At 41.6% G+C, this 16478-nt stretch overlaps 1 protein-coding gene across 3 annotated transcripts in view; it reads left to right on the forward strand.

Moving 5' to 3' along the window:
- rhpn1 (rhophilin, Rho GTPase binding protein 1) overlaps positions 1–16478 on the forward strand; it is a 125290-nt gene that overhangs the window by 70568 nt on the left and 38244 nt on the right. For all 3 annotated transcript variants that reach the window (XM_063057658.1, XM_063057668.1, XM_063057676.1), the window contains 3 exons: positions 3024–3101; positions 7559–7683; positions 14321–14487. In XM_063057658.1, the coding sequence (XP_062913728.1) occupies positions 3024–3101; positions 7559–7683; positions 14321–14487 (370 nt within the window). The remainder of the gene's footprint in view (positions 1–3023; positions 3102–7558; positions 7684–14320; positions 14488–16478) is intronic.

Raw genomic sequence — 16478 nt, forward strand, 5'->3', positions numbered from 1 at the left:
AGGCGAGGTTGTCCATTGACCTTTGTTTTGGGACTGACGAGGGCGACTTACCACTGAAGACTTATCTGAAGTATGTATCTGATATGAGAAGAGAGCTGAAAAGGGCTTATGAATTAGCTGGGGTCGCAGCTGCTAAGCAGAATCCAGGAAATAAGAGGAGGTATGATCAAAAGGTGAGGTTCTCCCAACTCCTGCCAGGAGACCAAGTCTTTATAAGGAATTTGGGGCTACCTGGGAAGCATAAGTTGGCTGACTGCTGGGCGGCTACGCCCTATATGGTGGAGAGTCAGATGCCAAACCTACCAGTTTTCCAGGAATGGGCTTGGCAAGGTTCTCCATCGGAACCACCTGCTGCCCTGGGACAAGAGGTGCAGGTAGACCTAGAGCCCGACCTGGACCCTTCACCTAGTAGGAGGACTCTGCAGAAACACGGGACGACTGCAGGGCCAACAGCAGGAGAGGTTAAGCTGTCCCCTACCCCTGAGAAGGATACTGATTCAGAGGATGAGGACCTAGATGTGTGGTATTTGCTGCTTTTTGCTGACTCCCCATTGATTGAGGAAGAGACTCCCAGCCCTTCTCCCACTGAGTCAGGTGAAGAGGGATGTGGGCTTTATCTGTGGACAGCCTAGGTTGCAGCGGGACCCTGCAAGGGATGAAGCGGGGGTTGGCCACAGGACAGAGGGGTCCGAGATGCTGGTGGGCACGAGTGAGAGCCCAGGGTAGGCCTCACCAGGTAGACCAGAAGTATCCCCAGTAGTGTCGGAACCTGACGAGTTAGGTGAGGGGAAATGGAGGTCTCAGGGAATTAGGAGACCACCAGATAGGCTGGCCTATGTAGCTTCAGGGGAACAGAGTGTGACCCCAACCGTTTTGGGGAGCTGTGTCACTGCCTTGTACACCTGGATTGGACTTAGTATTTTGCAGGAGGGGTTGGCGAATTATTCAATGTCATGAGGACATAACTAAATTTGGTGGGTGGAGAGTGCAACACGCTGTAAGGTTTCACTGCTTATGTAATGGCCTCCCTGTAATATTTCACTACTAATGGTAATGTAATGGTTTCTCTGTAGCAGCAATGTTTGGGTTACGACTGGAGATAACGGGGGCTTTGGAATGTGTGCCATTCAATGAGAGGCATGTTGTTTCTTTCTTGTGGGTCTGAGAGAAAGGATTTGCGACCTTTGTTGGCGAGAGATGAAGAGAGAAGATGCAAATGGAGAGAGTTGGTAGATAGCCGGACAGAGTGGTCTTGGAGCGAGGGTCTGAGGGTTGCCGACACTCAGAGGAGTCGACGGGGAATGATTGGACAGAATTGTGAGCTCCAACGTTGCACATTAGACTGTTTCATGAGAATGGGCCCTTTTCCTTTTTTGTTTCTTTACTAACCGTATAGTCAAATTAACAATTATAAAGCTCAGTCATTTAATTGTATACTGTGTACTGTTTGTTATTTCATGGTACTGATTTGTAATGGGCACATCACGCAGCATCCACCCAAACAAGATTTGTTAAGTTTTACTGGGCCGGGAGCTGTCTTCCCCTAGATTAAGCCTCTAGCCAAACCCAGGGTTACATGAGTAAAGGAGGTGTTAAGTGTTTAAATTTCACATGGCTGCTGTGGAAATTAAAGCATTTTTTTCATTCAAACAAGAATTTTATGTTAATGATGGTTAAGCATTTAATGCAAAATGGAAAAATACTTAACCTGATTGAAGTGCCTTTTTCATCTGAGTGACTCTGATCGCCATCCAGAATGAATGCAGAAAAACTACTTTTTATTCTGTCTTCCAAGCGTGAACATTTACAAAATGGATTTACTCCAAGTTGCTGTGATTGACAACTAATTAAAAAAATATATCATTGGTATAATTGATCCTGTTGTATCTGCACTCCTGTAAAGTATCAGGACCAGAAGGAGTCTAGGACCAGAGGGACCAGAGCCTCAGAATAAAGGAACATCTCTTTAGAGCAGAGATAAAGAGAAATGTCTTTAGCCAAAGGATGTTGAATATGTGGAATTCATTGCCACTGATGGCTATGGAGGCAAAGTTATGGGTTATATTTAAAGCAGAGGTTGATAGGTTCTTGATTAGTCAGGGTGTCAAAGGTTATGGTGAGAAAGCAGGAGAATGGGGTGCAGGAGTAATAAATCAGCCATGATGGAATGATGGAGCAAACTCAGTTGGTCAAATGGCCCAATTCTACTCCTATGCCTTATGCTTTTATGGTCAAATGAACTAAAATAGCTCTGTAATGTTTTATCTTCCACTTTAACATTAGAGGATAAAATGAAGTCACAAGATTTTCATCCTGCTGTCATACTAGTTCTGCTCAGCTCCACCACTCTGATGGTAATCTTATTCATAAAGAAATAGGCAGCTAGGCCTGAGTCTCACATCTTGTTCTGAGGTTTTTGTGTTTTGGGAATATGACAGAGTAACTACTCAATAGTCCAGATCTTAAATATAATTTGCAATCTAGCACAAAGCTATTTGGCTCAAGGAGTCCATGAGCATCAAAGGAAATATATTTCACTAATTAAAGTCATGTTTGTTACTGTGGAAAATAGTGATTCCTGAAGCTCAATCATATTCCTGCTCCATCATTGTTTCTGGGTTTAAAACCTACAACATAAGAGGTTTATGGGAATTGGAGATAGGTAATAAATGTTTGCCTTGCTAATGATATCTAATTCTGGAATAAATTTACAAACAGCTCCATGTCAGGTATAAGCTCCATGCATGTCATATTCCAGTTATTTCGTCTCCATCTGTCTCCATATCATTGTATTCTTTTCTCCTTTTTGTATAAACTATGCTTCTCCTCAGTTGCTCCTGAATTCAGAAATCCGTCAGAGTGAAAGACCATCTCTGAAACTCCACTTTTCAAAATCATGAGTTGGTTGGTTTCCCTAACATCATCACTAAGATTGTTTTTTTAAATTTTAGGCCATTCATCCCTTTCCAGTTACAATTCAAACAATTCTGCTGAGTGCTCTGCATTCTTTTTTGTTTTGATAGGAACTCATTGAAAAACACTACAGTGAGCCAGGATGCAGGTACGAAAAAGAGCTGAAGGAATTTGCAGACCTCCGGCAGGTAGGTTCCATTGTTCTTGGGTTGACAGGTAACAAGTTCCATTAAAAATAAACTAAGTATTATACTAAAAAAGTACAGTCATCGTTTCGGGCCGAGACTCTTTGGCAGGATTTCCAGCATCTTCAGATTTTCTCTTGTATGCAATATACTTACGTGTTATGGCCAAATGCATTACTTCATTCAGAGTAAGAAGATCACTGATTCTGTTCCAAAGTTGGCTGATTTTAACAAGTCCGAAGTTCAAATCAATCTCCCAATACAGCAAGGGAGAAAGAAATATATCAGAGATCCCTGGTCTCTATTGTTCAAATTTTGCTTTAGGTGTAAATGTGGATGTCTGACTCATTGGTGATCTTATGTGCATGTCTTATATAGTTCAATCTTTAGACTCTAGCTTCTCTGTTGTCTCTTCCACCCTTGTTTGGAAAGCAACTCCTATGCAATGTTGTCTTGCACCAGATTTTGTCCTGCATTTATGTCAGGATCTTTAATGGCAATTCCTTCCCTCAATCCTTCCACCTGTCTGCCACTTGTTGCAAGCTCTACATATTTATCCTAGGTAGTTGAATCTTTTGCTTTTCTCGAGTGTGAAGAAGGTTTAGAAATTCTGTAATATATAAAATTAAAAGTTGCTATCAGCATTGGGTTGAGCTTGACTGCTATAAACTTGATATTGGTTATTATTGTTACGTATACCAAGATACAGTGAAAAGCTTGTCTTACATACTGTTCATACAGAGCAATTCATTATACAGCTCATTGAGGTAGGATAGGTAAAATAGTAACAGAATGCAGAATAAAGTGTAACAGCTATGGAGAAAGTTCAATGTAGGTAAGTAATAAGGCGAAGATCATTACGATGTAGTGAGGTGAAGATTCCATCTTATTGTATTGGGGAATAATCCTGAGGGAGGTGTGGTTGCCTATTATTGTTACTGATTTTGTTTCTTTTTGGTCATGAAGTTGACAATCCAGCTGCAGAGTGAGGTGAACACAAGGAAATCTGCAGATGCTGGAAATTCAAGCAACACACACAGTGTACGTTGCAGAGTGAGGTGTTGACTCCCAGATCTGGGAGTTTGGTGATGAGTTTGCTTGGAATTAAAGGTGGAGATGTAGTCAATAAGCAATAGACTAATGAAGGTGTCTTTATTGTCCAAATGCTCCAGAGATGAGCGTAGTGCCAGGGAGATGGTAGCCACTGTAGACCATAGGCATATTGCAGTGGGTGAGTGTTGTCTGGGAGGCTGGACTTGAAGCATGCCAGGACCAACCTTTCAAAGCGCTTCATGAATGAGGATGCCAGAGCATTAAGGCATTTTACATCAAAGTTGCTGGTGAACGCAGCAGGCCAGGCAGCATCTCTATGAAGAGGTGCAGTCGACGTTTCAGGCCGAGACCCTTCGTCAGGACTAACTCAGTTAGTTAGTCCTGACGAAGGGTCTCGGCCTGAAACGTCGACTGCACCTCTTCATAGAGATGCTGCCTGGCCTGCTGCGTTCACCAGCAACTTTGATGTGTGTTGCTTGAATTTCCAGCAACTGCAGATTTCCTGTTGTTTAAGGCATTTTACCTTGTTTTTCTTAAGTACCTGGATGGTAGTGGTCTTCGTCAAGCAGTGGAACTTCGGATTGAAGCAGAGAGAGGTTAAAAATGTCTCTAAATACCCTCACAAGCTAACCTGCACAGGATCTAAGGATACGTCCAGGGACACCATCTGGCCCCGTGCTTCCTACGGTTCACTCTCTGGAAGAATGGTCTTTTGTCTGTAATGATATCTGTGGGTGGAAGCTGTTGGGGTGGGTAGTGACATACCAAACTCCTCCTGTTCAACTCATGCATAAAATGCTTTAAGCTCACCTGGAAGGGATGTGCTTTTGTTGGCGATGTTGCCCAACTTTGTTTTGTAGCCCGTTATGTTATGTAAGCCCGGCTACAACTGATGGCTGGTTTGGGACTGGATTTTTAGACTGCATTGTCTCTTGGCATTTCTGATAGCTTGGTGGAGATTATATCTCAATTTCTTTTAAAGGACAGTGTCACATGATTTGAAAACTGCAGACCTAGTTTCAGTAGGGAATGGATCTGCCATCTGTGGTTTCCAGTTTGGGAACATCTGGGTTATCCTTTTTGGTACACAGTCCTCAAAACACTTGCAGATAAAGCATGAAGTCTTGATGGTCCAATAGGCTGCAGATGCTCATTGTTTATATTCGTATGATTACTCACTTGGTTAAGGCAACTTTGGACATTCCACCTCTTCATTATATTCTGTCATGGAGAAGATAGAAAAGAAAATAGACCCTCAGGGATTTGGAAATTTTTAATTATTTAGCTCTGGTGGTGCTTTTACATTATTTATCTGTGGCAATGCTTGTGATTAACTAAGTGGGTGGTTATTTATACTGTACAGGTATTGAAAAATATTTATCAAGTGTTTGACATCATAAATAGATTTTAATCTGCGTATTCTGAATGGCTTTGGAAAATTTGGGATTTTTATTTCCTTGGAGAAAAGAAGACATTGCTTACAGGTGAAATTTAAGAATTCATGAAGCATTGGTTGATTAAGGTTGTCATCATTGAGGGAGGTAATGAAGATAAGCTCCCACTACCTATTAAATGCTCCCAAAGGGATGCATTTGAAATGGCCTCTGACAACCAAGTCCAGTTCTGGTCTTCACATGTGGCTTAGCTATTAAGCCTAGCGGAACTGTTTCTACTGACAAGACGAGGGGCAAAAGTGGGTTACTAGTTGCTTTGGGAAAATGGGACTCCTCAGCCATGGTTGGCAACTCATCTAGGAAAAGAAAAACTCCTGATCTGAAACCTCCGCTGCCTTGCAGCAATACCCACTCATGGGGAAGAGTTTGGGAGTAAACCCCGAGGAAAAAATCCAGAGTTGGAGCCCCAAAGTCAGTCCAACGTTAAGTTCAATGCTGACTGGCAACTCCTGTGACAGTGCTAATGTCAAGCTGTCTCTGCTGTTCCTTTGGATTCATCAGCTGTGTGCAGAGGAGGAGCCTGCTACAGGGACAACAGCTTGCTCTCCATATTGTGGCTTGTGTAGACAGCTGGGATGCAATATCTGTGGTCGACCTCGACCAACAGAGGGCCTCATGAGGCATTGAGTATGCTTTTGCCTTTTCTCTCTTTGATCATGGATGTAGCTTAGAAAATGTATCTTTGTATTAAATATTGTTGGATTGTTGCATCTGGAGCTATTGGATCTGAAAGTGCACAACCCTTTTTAAGTTAAAATTTGATGACAGACAAGAAAAGATTAGACTGCTATCCATGCACCTGTGTGTATTTTTTCCCTCTTATTATCCTTGTAGTTTAAGGGCAATCATAATTAAAATGGTCTAATTTTAGTTGATAAATGTTTAATTATGATATTTAATTTGATTGGTAAATGGTTAAAGGAGTGGAAATTCTATAGACCTGAAATCAAATATGTTTGTTTTTGGAGAAAGGAAAATGGGTTAAGTGTATGGTTGATCAAAATTCATTTTATCTTTCCAGGAAGTTATCATGCTGCCTATCAGTCTCTTATCATCTAAGAATGAGAGACTAAATAAAGGCTTCTGTTGCAAAATGAGAACTAGTTTATTATGATGCTACACTTATCACATGTAGCATTGCAAAGGATGTGAATTCAAATAAACAGGATCTGACTTATACTTTATACTTTATTGTCGCCAAACAATTGATACTAGAACATACAATCATCACAGCGATATTTGATTCTGCACTTCCTGCTCCCTCGATTACAAATATTAAATCTTAAAAATATTAAGAATAGTAAAAATTAGTAAATATAAGAATTTAAATTATAAATCATGAATAGAAAATAGAAAAATGGAAAGTAAGGTAGTGCAAAAAAACCGAGAGGCAGGTCCAGATATTTGGAGGGTACGGCCCAGATCCGGGTCAGGATCCGTTCAGCAGTCTTATCACAGTTGGAAAGAAACTGTTCCCAAATCTGGCCGTACGAGTCTTCAAGCTCCTGAGCCTTCTCCCGGAGGGAAAAGGGACAAAAAGTGTGTTGGCTGGGTGGGTCGTGTCCTTGATTATCCTGGCAGCACTGCTCCGACAGCGTGCAGTGTAAAGTGAGTCCAAGGATGGAAAATTGGACTGACCAAACTGTTCATTGTTTTTCTCTATTGTGTGATAATTACAATTCAAAGGTTAGATTGATGCTGTGTTGCTGATTTTCTGCAAACACTTTTCAATAATAGCGTCAAGGAATTAATGGAAACGTTCTGGGTTTACTGACCTGTGCGTTTTCTCTTCCTCTGAAACTTGCTGTTTGCTCAGTAATGGTGAGATACAGGTCTGAATCTAAGCAACACTCTCCATGCTGCATTGTGCTAGAACGTCAGTGCAAATGAGTTTGGTAATTTTGAAAAATTTAAAATTTAATCACTTGACTTATACCAGCATTTTGATTTCAGGCAATGCGAACTCCAACCCGGAATGATGCTGGAATCGAGCTTCTTATGGAATACTACAACCAGCTTTACTTCATTGATAGTCGTTTTTTTTCACCCAATAAAAATATGGGTATCTTTTTTCATTGGTAAGTTTTCTGTTCACTGTCTTTTGCTTGATGTGTGTGGACTGTTGTTAATTGAAACATTGATGAAATACTGAATATTCTCATGACAGATTTCCTACTTTGAAATTCTAAAATATGTTGGGAGAAATAATGTTCATTGTCACTACTAAGTGAACTAACAAATGAACTTTCTATCCAAGAACATTAAAGTGTATGCAAGAGCAGGATCAACTGTAATTTAATTAGCCAGAAGGATTCAACAAAAATTTTGAGTGCCTGCCTTCGCATCAAAGAAAGATTCCACAACATAATGTAGGATCTGATTGCTGGTATTTCAAATGCTAGACTAGGCATTGTAAGTCATGTTGCTTCTATCAATCTTCAAAATCTGTAAAAAACTATTGAAAAGAGTTTGGGTATATTAAGCAATTTTTATTGGTTAAGTTTACATATGTAATTAAAAATGCATTGATTGTGCCTTTAATTTTTTTCTTCAAGGTGTTCCAAAGTAGTTACATTTATTGATATAATTACTTCGTGTGATCACAATTATAAAGTGACAAAGTTATCTCAATTTATCGGTACATTTCTGACTCAATGAGAAAAGTTTGGAAAAGGAGCAGAAAAAGTGATCATATTGTAAGGTTTAGTATACCAGGAAATGAGCCATGAAATACTTTAAGTCAAAAAAAAAGTCAATTAATGAAGAGCCAGTTTCAGTGGGGTGCGAACAGATCTCACTTGGAATCAAAGCTGGGCAGGGAAAACTGCATTTGAACAATGGGAGGCCTTTAAAATGGGAGTGTTACAGTTACACCTAGGTTCAGAGGCCCAAGGGTAAATAGTAAGGAAATTAAAGTCAGAAGTCCCTAGATAATTTACAGTGAATTACTGTGACATGTCCAATTTTACACAAACAAAATCTTGAAGCAACCTTAAAATAAGGAAAAATTAGTCTGTTATCCAGAGTGGTGGTTGAAAACTCGCCAACATACTGAAACCATGTTGCACCAAAACAGAGGGAGTAAATCTTTAGGCTGGCAAGCAAGGCACTGAATAGTGAGAATGCTTTGTTCTGGATGGTGAACAGATTCTTGTGTCATTGAAAATAGTCTCATCAGTTTGAGCTGAGAGTATTCCTTTCCACCATTCACATAACTTGCAAAGGATTTTGGAAAGCCAGTAGGTGAGTCACTCAGTGCCAGAAATCCAACTTCTGACCCAAGTCTGTAAACATTTTAGTAGTGAGTGATTCAGTTGAATTTCAAGTGAAAGTGACACCACAGGTTTTGGTCGATTAGGCTATTGGCAATATTAATTCCGTTAAATGTCAAGGGTAGATTGTGTTGGTGCTTAAAAGGGAAGTGAATTCCACATAGCAACCCTAAATGTTGTCCAGATCTTGCTGCATTCAGGACTGGTATACTTGAATCATCTTGTAAGTGTGAGTGGAATTGAAAACTCCCTGTAAAAATTTCTTCTCCCTATTTTGTAATGGAGGGAAAATTATTTATGAAATAACTAAGATTGGTTAATTCTTTGATGTAGTAATGACCTTGGGCTTAATTTACGGCAATCACAGCTTTCTCCCTTAAGAAGATGTGAGACTTCAGTCAATTCATAGTTTTCCTCTTATTTCCCACTGATGAAACTCCTCATTTATCATCATATATATACAGGTGCACATTCCTTTATCCGATATTCTGAAATCCAAAAAGCTCCGAAGACCGAAGTTATTTTTCACCAACAGCTGACGTCACTCAGGAGTGAAGTGGCAGCACAAGCAGAGGCCGCCAGACGTCAGTTGTGGCTCAGTGCTCATACTGGTTACACGTGCATTTGCTGTTCGCTGATATTTTGTGTTCACTGCTGACTTTGTGTTTAATTTCACAGTGAAAATGTCAAAAAGAGCTGCAGATACCCCTATGGGTAACAATGAGAAAAAGAGAAGGAAGCATCTATCATTAACAATAACACAGAAAGTGGAGTTATTGCAGAAGCTTGATCGTGGTGTGTCTGTGCAGCGTCTGACTAAAGAAAATAGTGTCGGAACTGCCACTGTATATGATTTAAATAAACAGAAAGAAAAGTTACTGAAGTTTTATAGTGACAGTGACAGTGACGTTCTACATTTATTCCAATACGTCACTTACCATGTGTTTGATTGGGTTTGTTTGAAGCTGTATATTTCTATATTTTATTGAATGTTTTTGTTGGAAATAAAAAAAAATTCTTGTCATTATTCCCTAAACAATACAGTATAACAACTATTTACATAGCATTTACATTGTATTAGGTATTATTAGTAATCTAGAGATGATTTAAAGTATACGGGAGGATGTGCGTAGGTTTGGTGTGCCACTGGGTCCTAAAGTCTACCACACTGCGACAGCTTAAATAAGGGACTTGAGCAAACGTGTTTTTTGGTATCGGCGGTGGGGGGTCTGAAATCCGAAAAATTCTGAATTCCGAAATACAACTGGCCCCAAGGATTTCGGATAAGAGATTGTGGACCTGTACTGATAAAAACGAAGCCACTCACTTCTGGAATTTAGCTGCTTGGATTAAGGCTATAATTAACCAACAGCACTATGGCACAGTCAGTAGAGCTACTGCCTCACAATATCAGAGAATTGCCTTCAATCCTGACCTCTAATGTTGTCAATGAGAAGTTTGTACATTCTCCCTGTGACCACATGGGTTTCCTGCAGGTACTCCAGTTATTACAGATCCCAAAGGCATGCAGATGGGTAGGTTAATTGGTACTGTAAATTGCTTTTAGGTTGTCAAAGTGAGTGTTGGAATCTAAGGAGGGTTAGATGGAAATGTAAAATAGTACATCACAGGACAGGATCTAAAATTACAATGTATGCGCTGACCACAATGCCAGATTAAAGTAATCTCACCTGTCTGTACGTGGTTTATATCCTCCATTTCTTGCCTGTTCGCATGACTTTCAACATTCATAAATGTTGCTTTTATATCTGCTTTACCATCTCCCTTGCACTGTTCCAGATACCTACCACTCTTTGTGTTTAGAGATAAAATAATTAGTAATACTCCTTTGTGTTTTAACCCCTCTCGCCTTAAAGCTATGCCCTCTGATATCCGTACTCTGGAGAAAAAGCCTCTTGACTACTTACCTTATCTAAGCCTCTCATAATAATATTTGCTTTTATCAGATTACCCCTCGGCCTTTGATGCTCCCTAGAAAACAATCCAAGTTTGTCCAACCTCTTATAATTAAAACTAAATAATCCAGACAACGTCCTGGTGAACGCAAACACGAGGAAATCTGCAGATGCTGGAAATTCAAGCAACACACAGAAAATGCTGGTGAACACAGCAGGCTAGACAGCATCTATAGGAAGAGGCACAGTCGATGTTTTGGGCTGAGACCCTTTGTCAGGACTAACTGAAAGAAGAGATAGTAAGAGATTTGAAAGTGGGAGGGGGAGATCTGAAATGTTAGGAGAAGACAGGAGGGGGAGGGATAGAGCTAATAGCAGGAAAGTTGATTGGCAAAAGGGATACAAGGCTGGAGAAGGGAGAGGATCATGGGACGGGAGGCCTAGGGAGAAAGAAAGGGGGAGGGGAGCGCCAGAGGAAGATGGAGAGCAGCAAGGAGCAATTGTGAGAGGGACAGATAGAGGAAAAAAGGGGAAAATAAATAGATAAATAAGGCATGGGGTAAGAACAGGAGGAGGGGCATTAACGGAAGTTAGAGAGGTCAATGTTCATGCCATCAGGTTGGAGGCTACCTAGACGGAATAAAAGATGGTGTTCCTCCAACCTGAGTATGGCTTCATCTTGACAATAGAGGAGGCCATGGATAGACATATCAGAATGGGAATGGGAGGTGGAATTAAAATGTGTGGCCATTGGGAGATCCTGCTTTCTCTGGCGGACGGAGCGTAGGTGTTCAGCAAAATGGTCTCCCAGTCTGCGCTGGGTCTCACCAATATATAGAAGGCCACACCGGGAGCACCGGACGTAGTATATCACACCAGCCGACTCACAGATGAAGTGTTGCCTCACCTGGAAGGACTGACTGGGGCCCTGAATGGTGGTGAGGGAGGAAATGTAAAGGCATGTGTAGCACTTGTTTCGCTTACAAGGATAAGTGCCGGGAGGGAGATCGGTAAGAAGGGATGGGGGGACGAATGGACAAGGGAGTCGCGTAGGGAGCGATCCCTGCAGAAAGCAGAAAGCGGGGCGAGGGAAAGATGTGCTTAGTAGTGGGATCCCGTTGGAGGTGGCGGAAGTTATGGAGAATTATATGTTGGACCCGAAGGCTGGTGGGGTGGTAGGTGAGGACAAGGGGAACTCTATTCCCAGTGGGGTGGCGGGAGGATGGGGTGAGAGCAGATGTGCATGAAATGGGAGAGGTGCGTTTGAGAGCAGAGTTGATGGTGGAGGAAGGGAAGCCTCTTTCTTTAAAAAAGGAAGACATCTCCTTTGTCCTGGAATGAAAGTCCTCTTCCGGAGAGCAGATGCGGCGGAGACGGAGGGATTGCAACATCCTGGTGAATCTCTCCTGCAAACTTTCCATAGCCTCCACATCTTTCCTGTAACGTTGCAGTCAGAACTACATACTCTACACCAAATGTGGCCTCACCAAAGTTTCACACAGCTGCAACATGACTTCCTTATTTTTATATTCATGTCCCAATCAGCGAAGGCATACATGGCATGCTCCTCCTTTACCACCCTGTCCACTTGTATAGCCACTTTCAAGGAGCTATAGACCTGCACCTGAAGATACTTTAGTATGTTAAGGTCCCTTTGAGTTGGCATGAATGCTTAAGAATAAATAGAAGGGATTCATGTAATATTAGTCTAAATGGATGGTTGATGTTTGGAGTGGACTTGGAGGGTCAAAGGGCCTGTTTTCACACTGAATCTGTCAATAACTCCACAGCTCATATCACTGAGCAACCCATCTGACCATCAGTGAAAGTGTTGTTGCCGAAGAGATGCTAGCAAAGGACTGTCTGTGATTAGATAATATATCAGAATTTGACTGGACATAACTCGACATTTTACTTAATTTCAAAGGTTCATTTATTATTCAAGTTTTCAATTATGAATTTCTTCATTTCTCCAGGTAGCTCTGAAACCAAGAAAGAAAAGAAAGGCAGCACAATCATCAACCCCCAAATCCCTCCTCCCCACAAAAGAAAGCCAACAAAACAGATCAGACGCATCGAGCCAAACCCCCCACCCCCAAAATCTCTTTTCACATACAAAATAAAAACGAAAACAGATCAGGCTCGTCAACACCGCCCCCCCCAAATTGTTGTTTCCACACAAATAAAACGAACAAAACGGATCAAGCCCATCAACTCCCAAGTCCCCCTCCATGCATCAAAAAGAAACCAAGAAGATCAGACAAAAAAAACCAGACTATAACAACCATAAGACCAAAAAAATAGTCTGTAGTCCATGGTCCACATCCAAAGTGTAGAAAAAACCTTGTAACACTCTCCACAGTTTTTTGAGCCACAGCAGTATTAGTTCAGTAGTTCCAGTTCAATAGTTCCAATTAATATCAGAGAATGTATACAAAATTCTTACTCTCTGCAGACATCCTTGAAACAGAAGAAAAACCCCCAAAGTATGAATGACAGAAAAAAGACTAAGAACCCCAAAGCCCCCTGCTCAACTCCCATGCACAAGCAGCAGCCAGCAGCATCAACTCTTCTCCCCCTCTCCTCCTCCAAATTATTCTTACATAAAGCCTCTGCATTCCCATCATGTAAGCAACAGCAAAGCCCCCAAAGAGAGGCCATGGTCTACAGTCCATCAAAAACTGTTCACTCCAACATTTCGAAATCCCCCAGGCTCTGTCTCTCACTAACAAGGAAGAGATGATATCGCTCTTTCCACAGTGACAGGGGAGGCAACTGGGGAGACTGCTATTTTGATGTAATAGTCAGTCTGAAACATTGCTTTTTTATTTCGAGTTTCCCCAACTCGAGAATCATCAAATCTATTACCAAGTGCAGAGCCTTCCGACAGCCACTCTCACTGTCTTCGATGTCCCTGCATCCACTATGCTTCAGTACACGACACTGGCGAAAATTCATGTCCACAGGGCCACGCAAGCTCTGAAGTCGCTTGACCTCGGCCGAACCTGGACATACCAAAACGCGGCCAATCAGTGAGCTCCATGAACGGGAACTTGCCGTCATGTAGAACCGCAGTTTTTGAGTGCCGCTGTAGATCAAAGAACCCGATAGGACCCCCGTCACCCTGAAAAGGAAAATAGACACATTAGAATAGGAAGAATTTAACTGTTTTGCTTCTGAGTTGGAGGGAAGTCACCCTCTGCATATTATAACTGCATTAGAATAATGACCAGAATCAGTCTGAAGAAAAGGAAGCAACAGTGTGAGCATGTGTAGAAGGAGCAGTGTCCATTTCAGATCACAATGGGTTTATGCTGTTCATTTTAAGGCTGCACCATTGTCTGAATAGTTATTGGGCAGTACAAGCATGCCCATGCAAGGTGTTCTTGAATGAATATCTACGATCCAGACTGAAACACTGAAACTTTAACATCTTGAATGACTTGGTAGTTTAATGTTATGTGCTTACTGTGTGATCAGTTAACCAAGTTTACTTTTCCTCCATTTCCTCATCAATATTTTGATAGGTATGACTCTTTGACTGGTGTTCCTTCCTATCAACGGGCTCTGGCTTTTGAAAAAGGAAGTGTACTTTTCAATATTGGCGCACTATATACGCAGATTGGTGCGCGGCAAGACCGAACCACCAAGGAAGGCATTGAGCAAGCTATTGATGCTTTCCAAAAGGCTGCAGGTAGGTCCGCATTAAATTGAAGGAATTGCTGGAGGCAATATTAGAATCAAGGTAATTACCACTGACGTCTTGACAGTTGTTGTTTTCTGGCAGCAGTACATTGCAATACATAAAAACTGTAAATTACTGTAAGTAATATATATGTGTATGTGTGTATGGATATATATTTTGTATATTTTTTATATTTAAAAAGTTACATAAGTATTGCAAAAATAGAAAAATAAGTTGTGAGGTTGTGTTCATGGTACAATGTCCATTTAGAAATCTGACAGCATAGTGGAAGAAACTGTTCCTGAATCCTGAATCACTGGGTGTGTGCCTTCAGGCTTCTGTACCTTCTCCCTGATGGTAGAAATGAGGAGAGGGCATGTCTTGAGTGATCGGGGTCCTTTATGTTGGATGCCACCTTTTTGAGGCATCACTCCTCGAAGACATCCTGGATGCTGGGGAGACTCATGCCCATGATGGAGATGACTGAGTTTACAACTCTCTACAGCTTATTTCAATCCTGTGCAGGGCCACCCCTCCCCCGCCTTACCACAGAGTGATGCAGTCAGTTAGAATGCTCTCAACAGTACACCTGTAGAAATTTGTGAGCGTCTTTGGTGATATACCAAATCTCTTCAAACTCCTAATGAAATACAGCTGCTGTTGTGCCTTCTTTGTAACTGTATCAATATGTTGGGCCCAGGTTAGTTCCTTAGAGATGTTGACACACAGGAATTAGTCCCCCTGAAAAGTGTATGTGAAATGTACAAAAGTGATATAGATTAGTGAGGTGGTGTTTTAACCTTGCACTCACCCTCAGCAAAAACCAAGGAATTGATTGTGGACTTCAAGAAGAGAAAGATGGAAGAACATGCACCAGTTCTCAATGAGGAGTCGATAGTATGAAGGGTAAGCAGTTTTAGGTTTCTGGGTGTCAACATCTTGGGGGATCTGTCCTGGGCCCAACATATTGATGCAATCGTATATAAGACATGTCACAGCTCTGCTTCGTTCAGCGTTTGAGGAGATTTGGTATGTCATCAAAGACTCTTATAAGTTTCTTCTATGTACCATGGAGAGCATTCTGAATGGTTGGATCACAGGCTGGTATGAAGGCTCCAATGCACAGGGTCACAAGAAGTTGCAGAGGGTTTAGACTCAGCCAGCTCCTTCATGGGTACAACCCCTCCCCACTGTTGAGCTCATCTTAAAGAGACAGTGCCTCAAGAAGACAGCATCCTGGATATGCCCTCTTCTCATTAGTATCGTCAGGGAATAGATACCGGAGCCTAAAATCCCTAATCAGTGGTTTAGAAACAACTTCTTCCCCTCCAACTTGTGATTTCTGAAAGGTCCTTGAATCTATAAATACTGTGTCATTATTCTTTTTTTCCACTATTTATTTATTTTGTAGTTTATAGTAATTTTACATTGCACTGTGCTGCTGTTGCAAAACAATAAATTTCACGGTAGTGATAATAAACGTGATTCTGATCATTTGCCTCAACTTCCAAGTGATTCTATGTAGGAGTAATAGTGCCCATTGATGGAACAATAGCAAAAACTAAAACCTCTGGAATCAACATAAACACTGAGAAACAGCAAGTTGATTCAGTTCATCTGTCCAAGTCAGATGATTGTCTGCTCAAACTGCACTCCTGTACTTGTAGGGAGTGTGGCCTGTTCTGCCGTTACATTGTGTTATTGAAGAACTGCTGAATAGTCAGAGGTGCTGTCCTTTAGATGAGTAAAAGGAAAGGTACGTCACATCTGGAGTTCCTCTGGTTAGTGGACGATTTCCCTCCATGCCTCTCAGACGTAGTGAGGAACCACGTAGGAGGCAAGTTACAGCAGTGATTTGCTATTGCCTTCTGCTGGGTGAGTTTCCAAAGAGATCACCAGCTCGTAACCCTGCACGGATGGAAAGCGTGCAGGGGAGCCGGCTGGATTTGAACTCGGGACCTTTCGTCCCGAAGTCCTGCACTGATGCCACTACGCCACCA

The sequence above is a fragment of the Mobula hypostoma genome, chromosome 1 (assembly GCF_963921235.1).
Source record: "Mobula hypostoma chromosome 1, sMobHyp1.1, whole genome shotgun sequence".
Lineage (NCBI taxonomy): Eukaryota > Metazoa > Chordata > Chondrichthyes > Myliobatiformes > Myliobatidae > Mobula > Mobula hypostoma.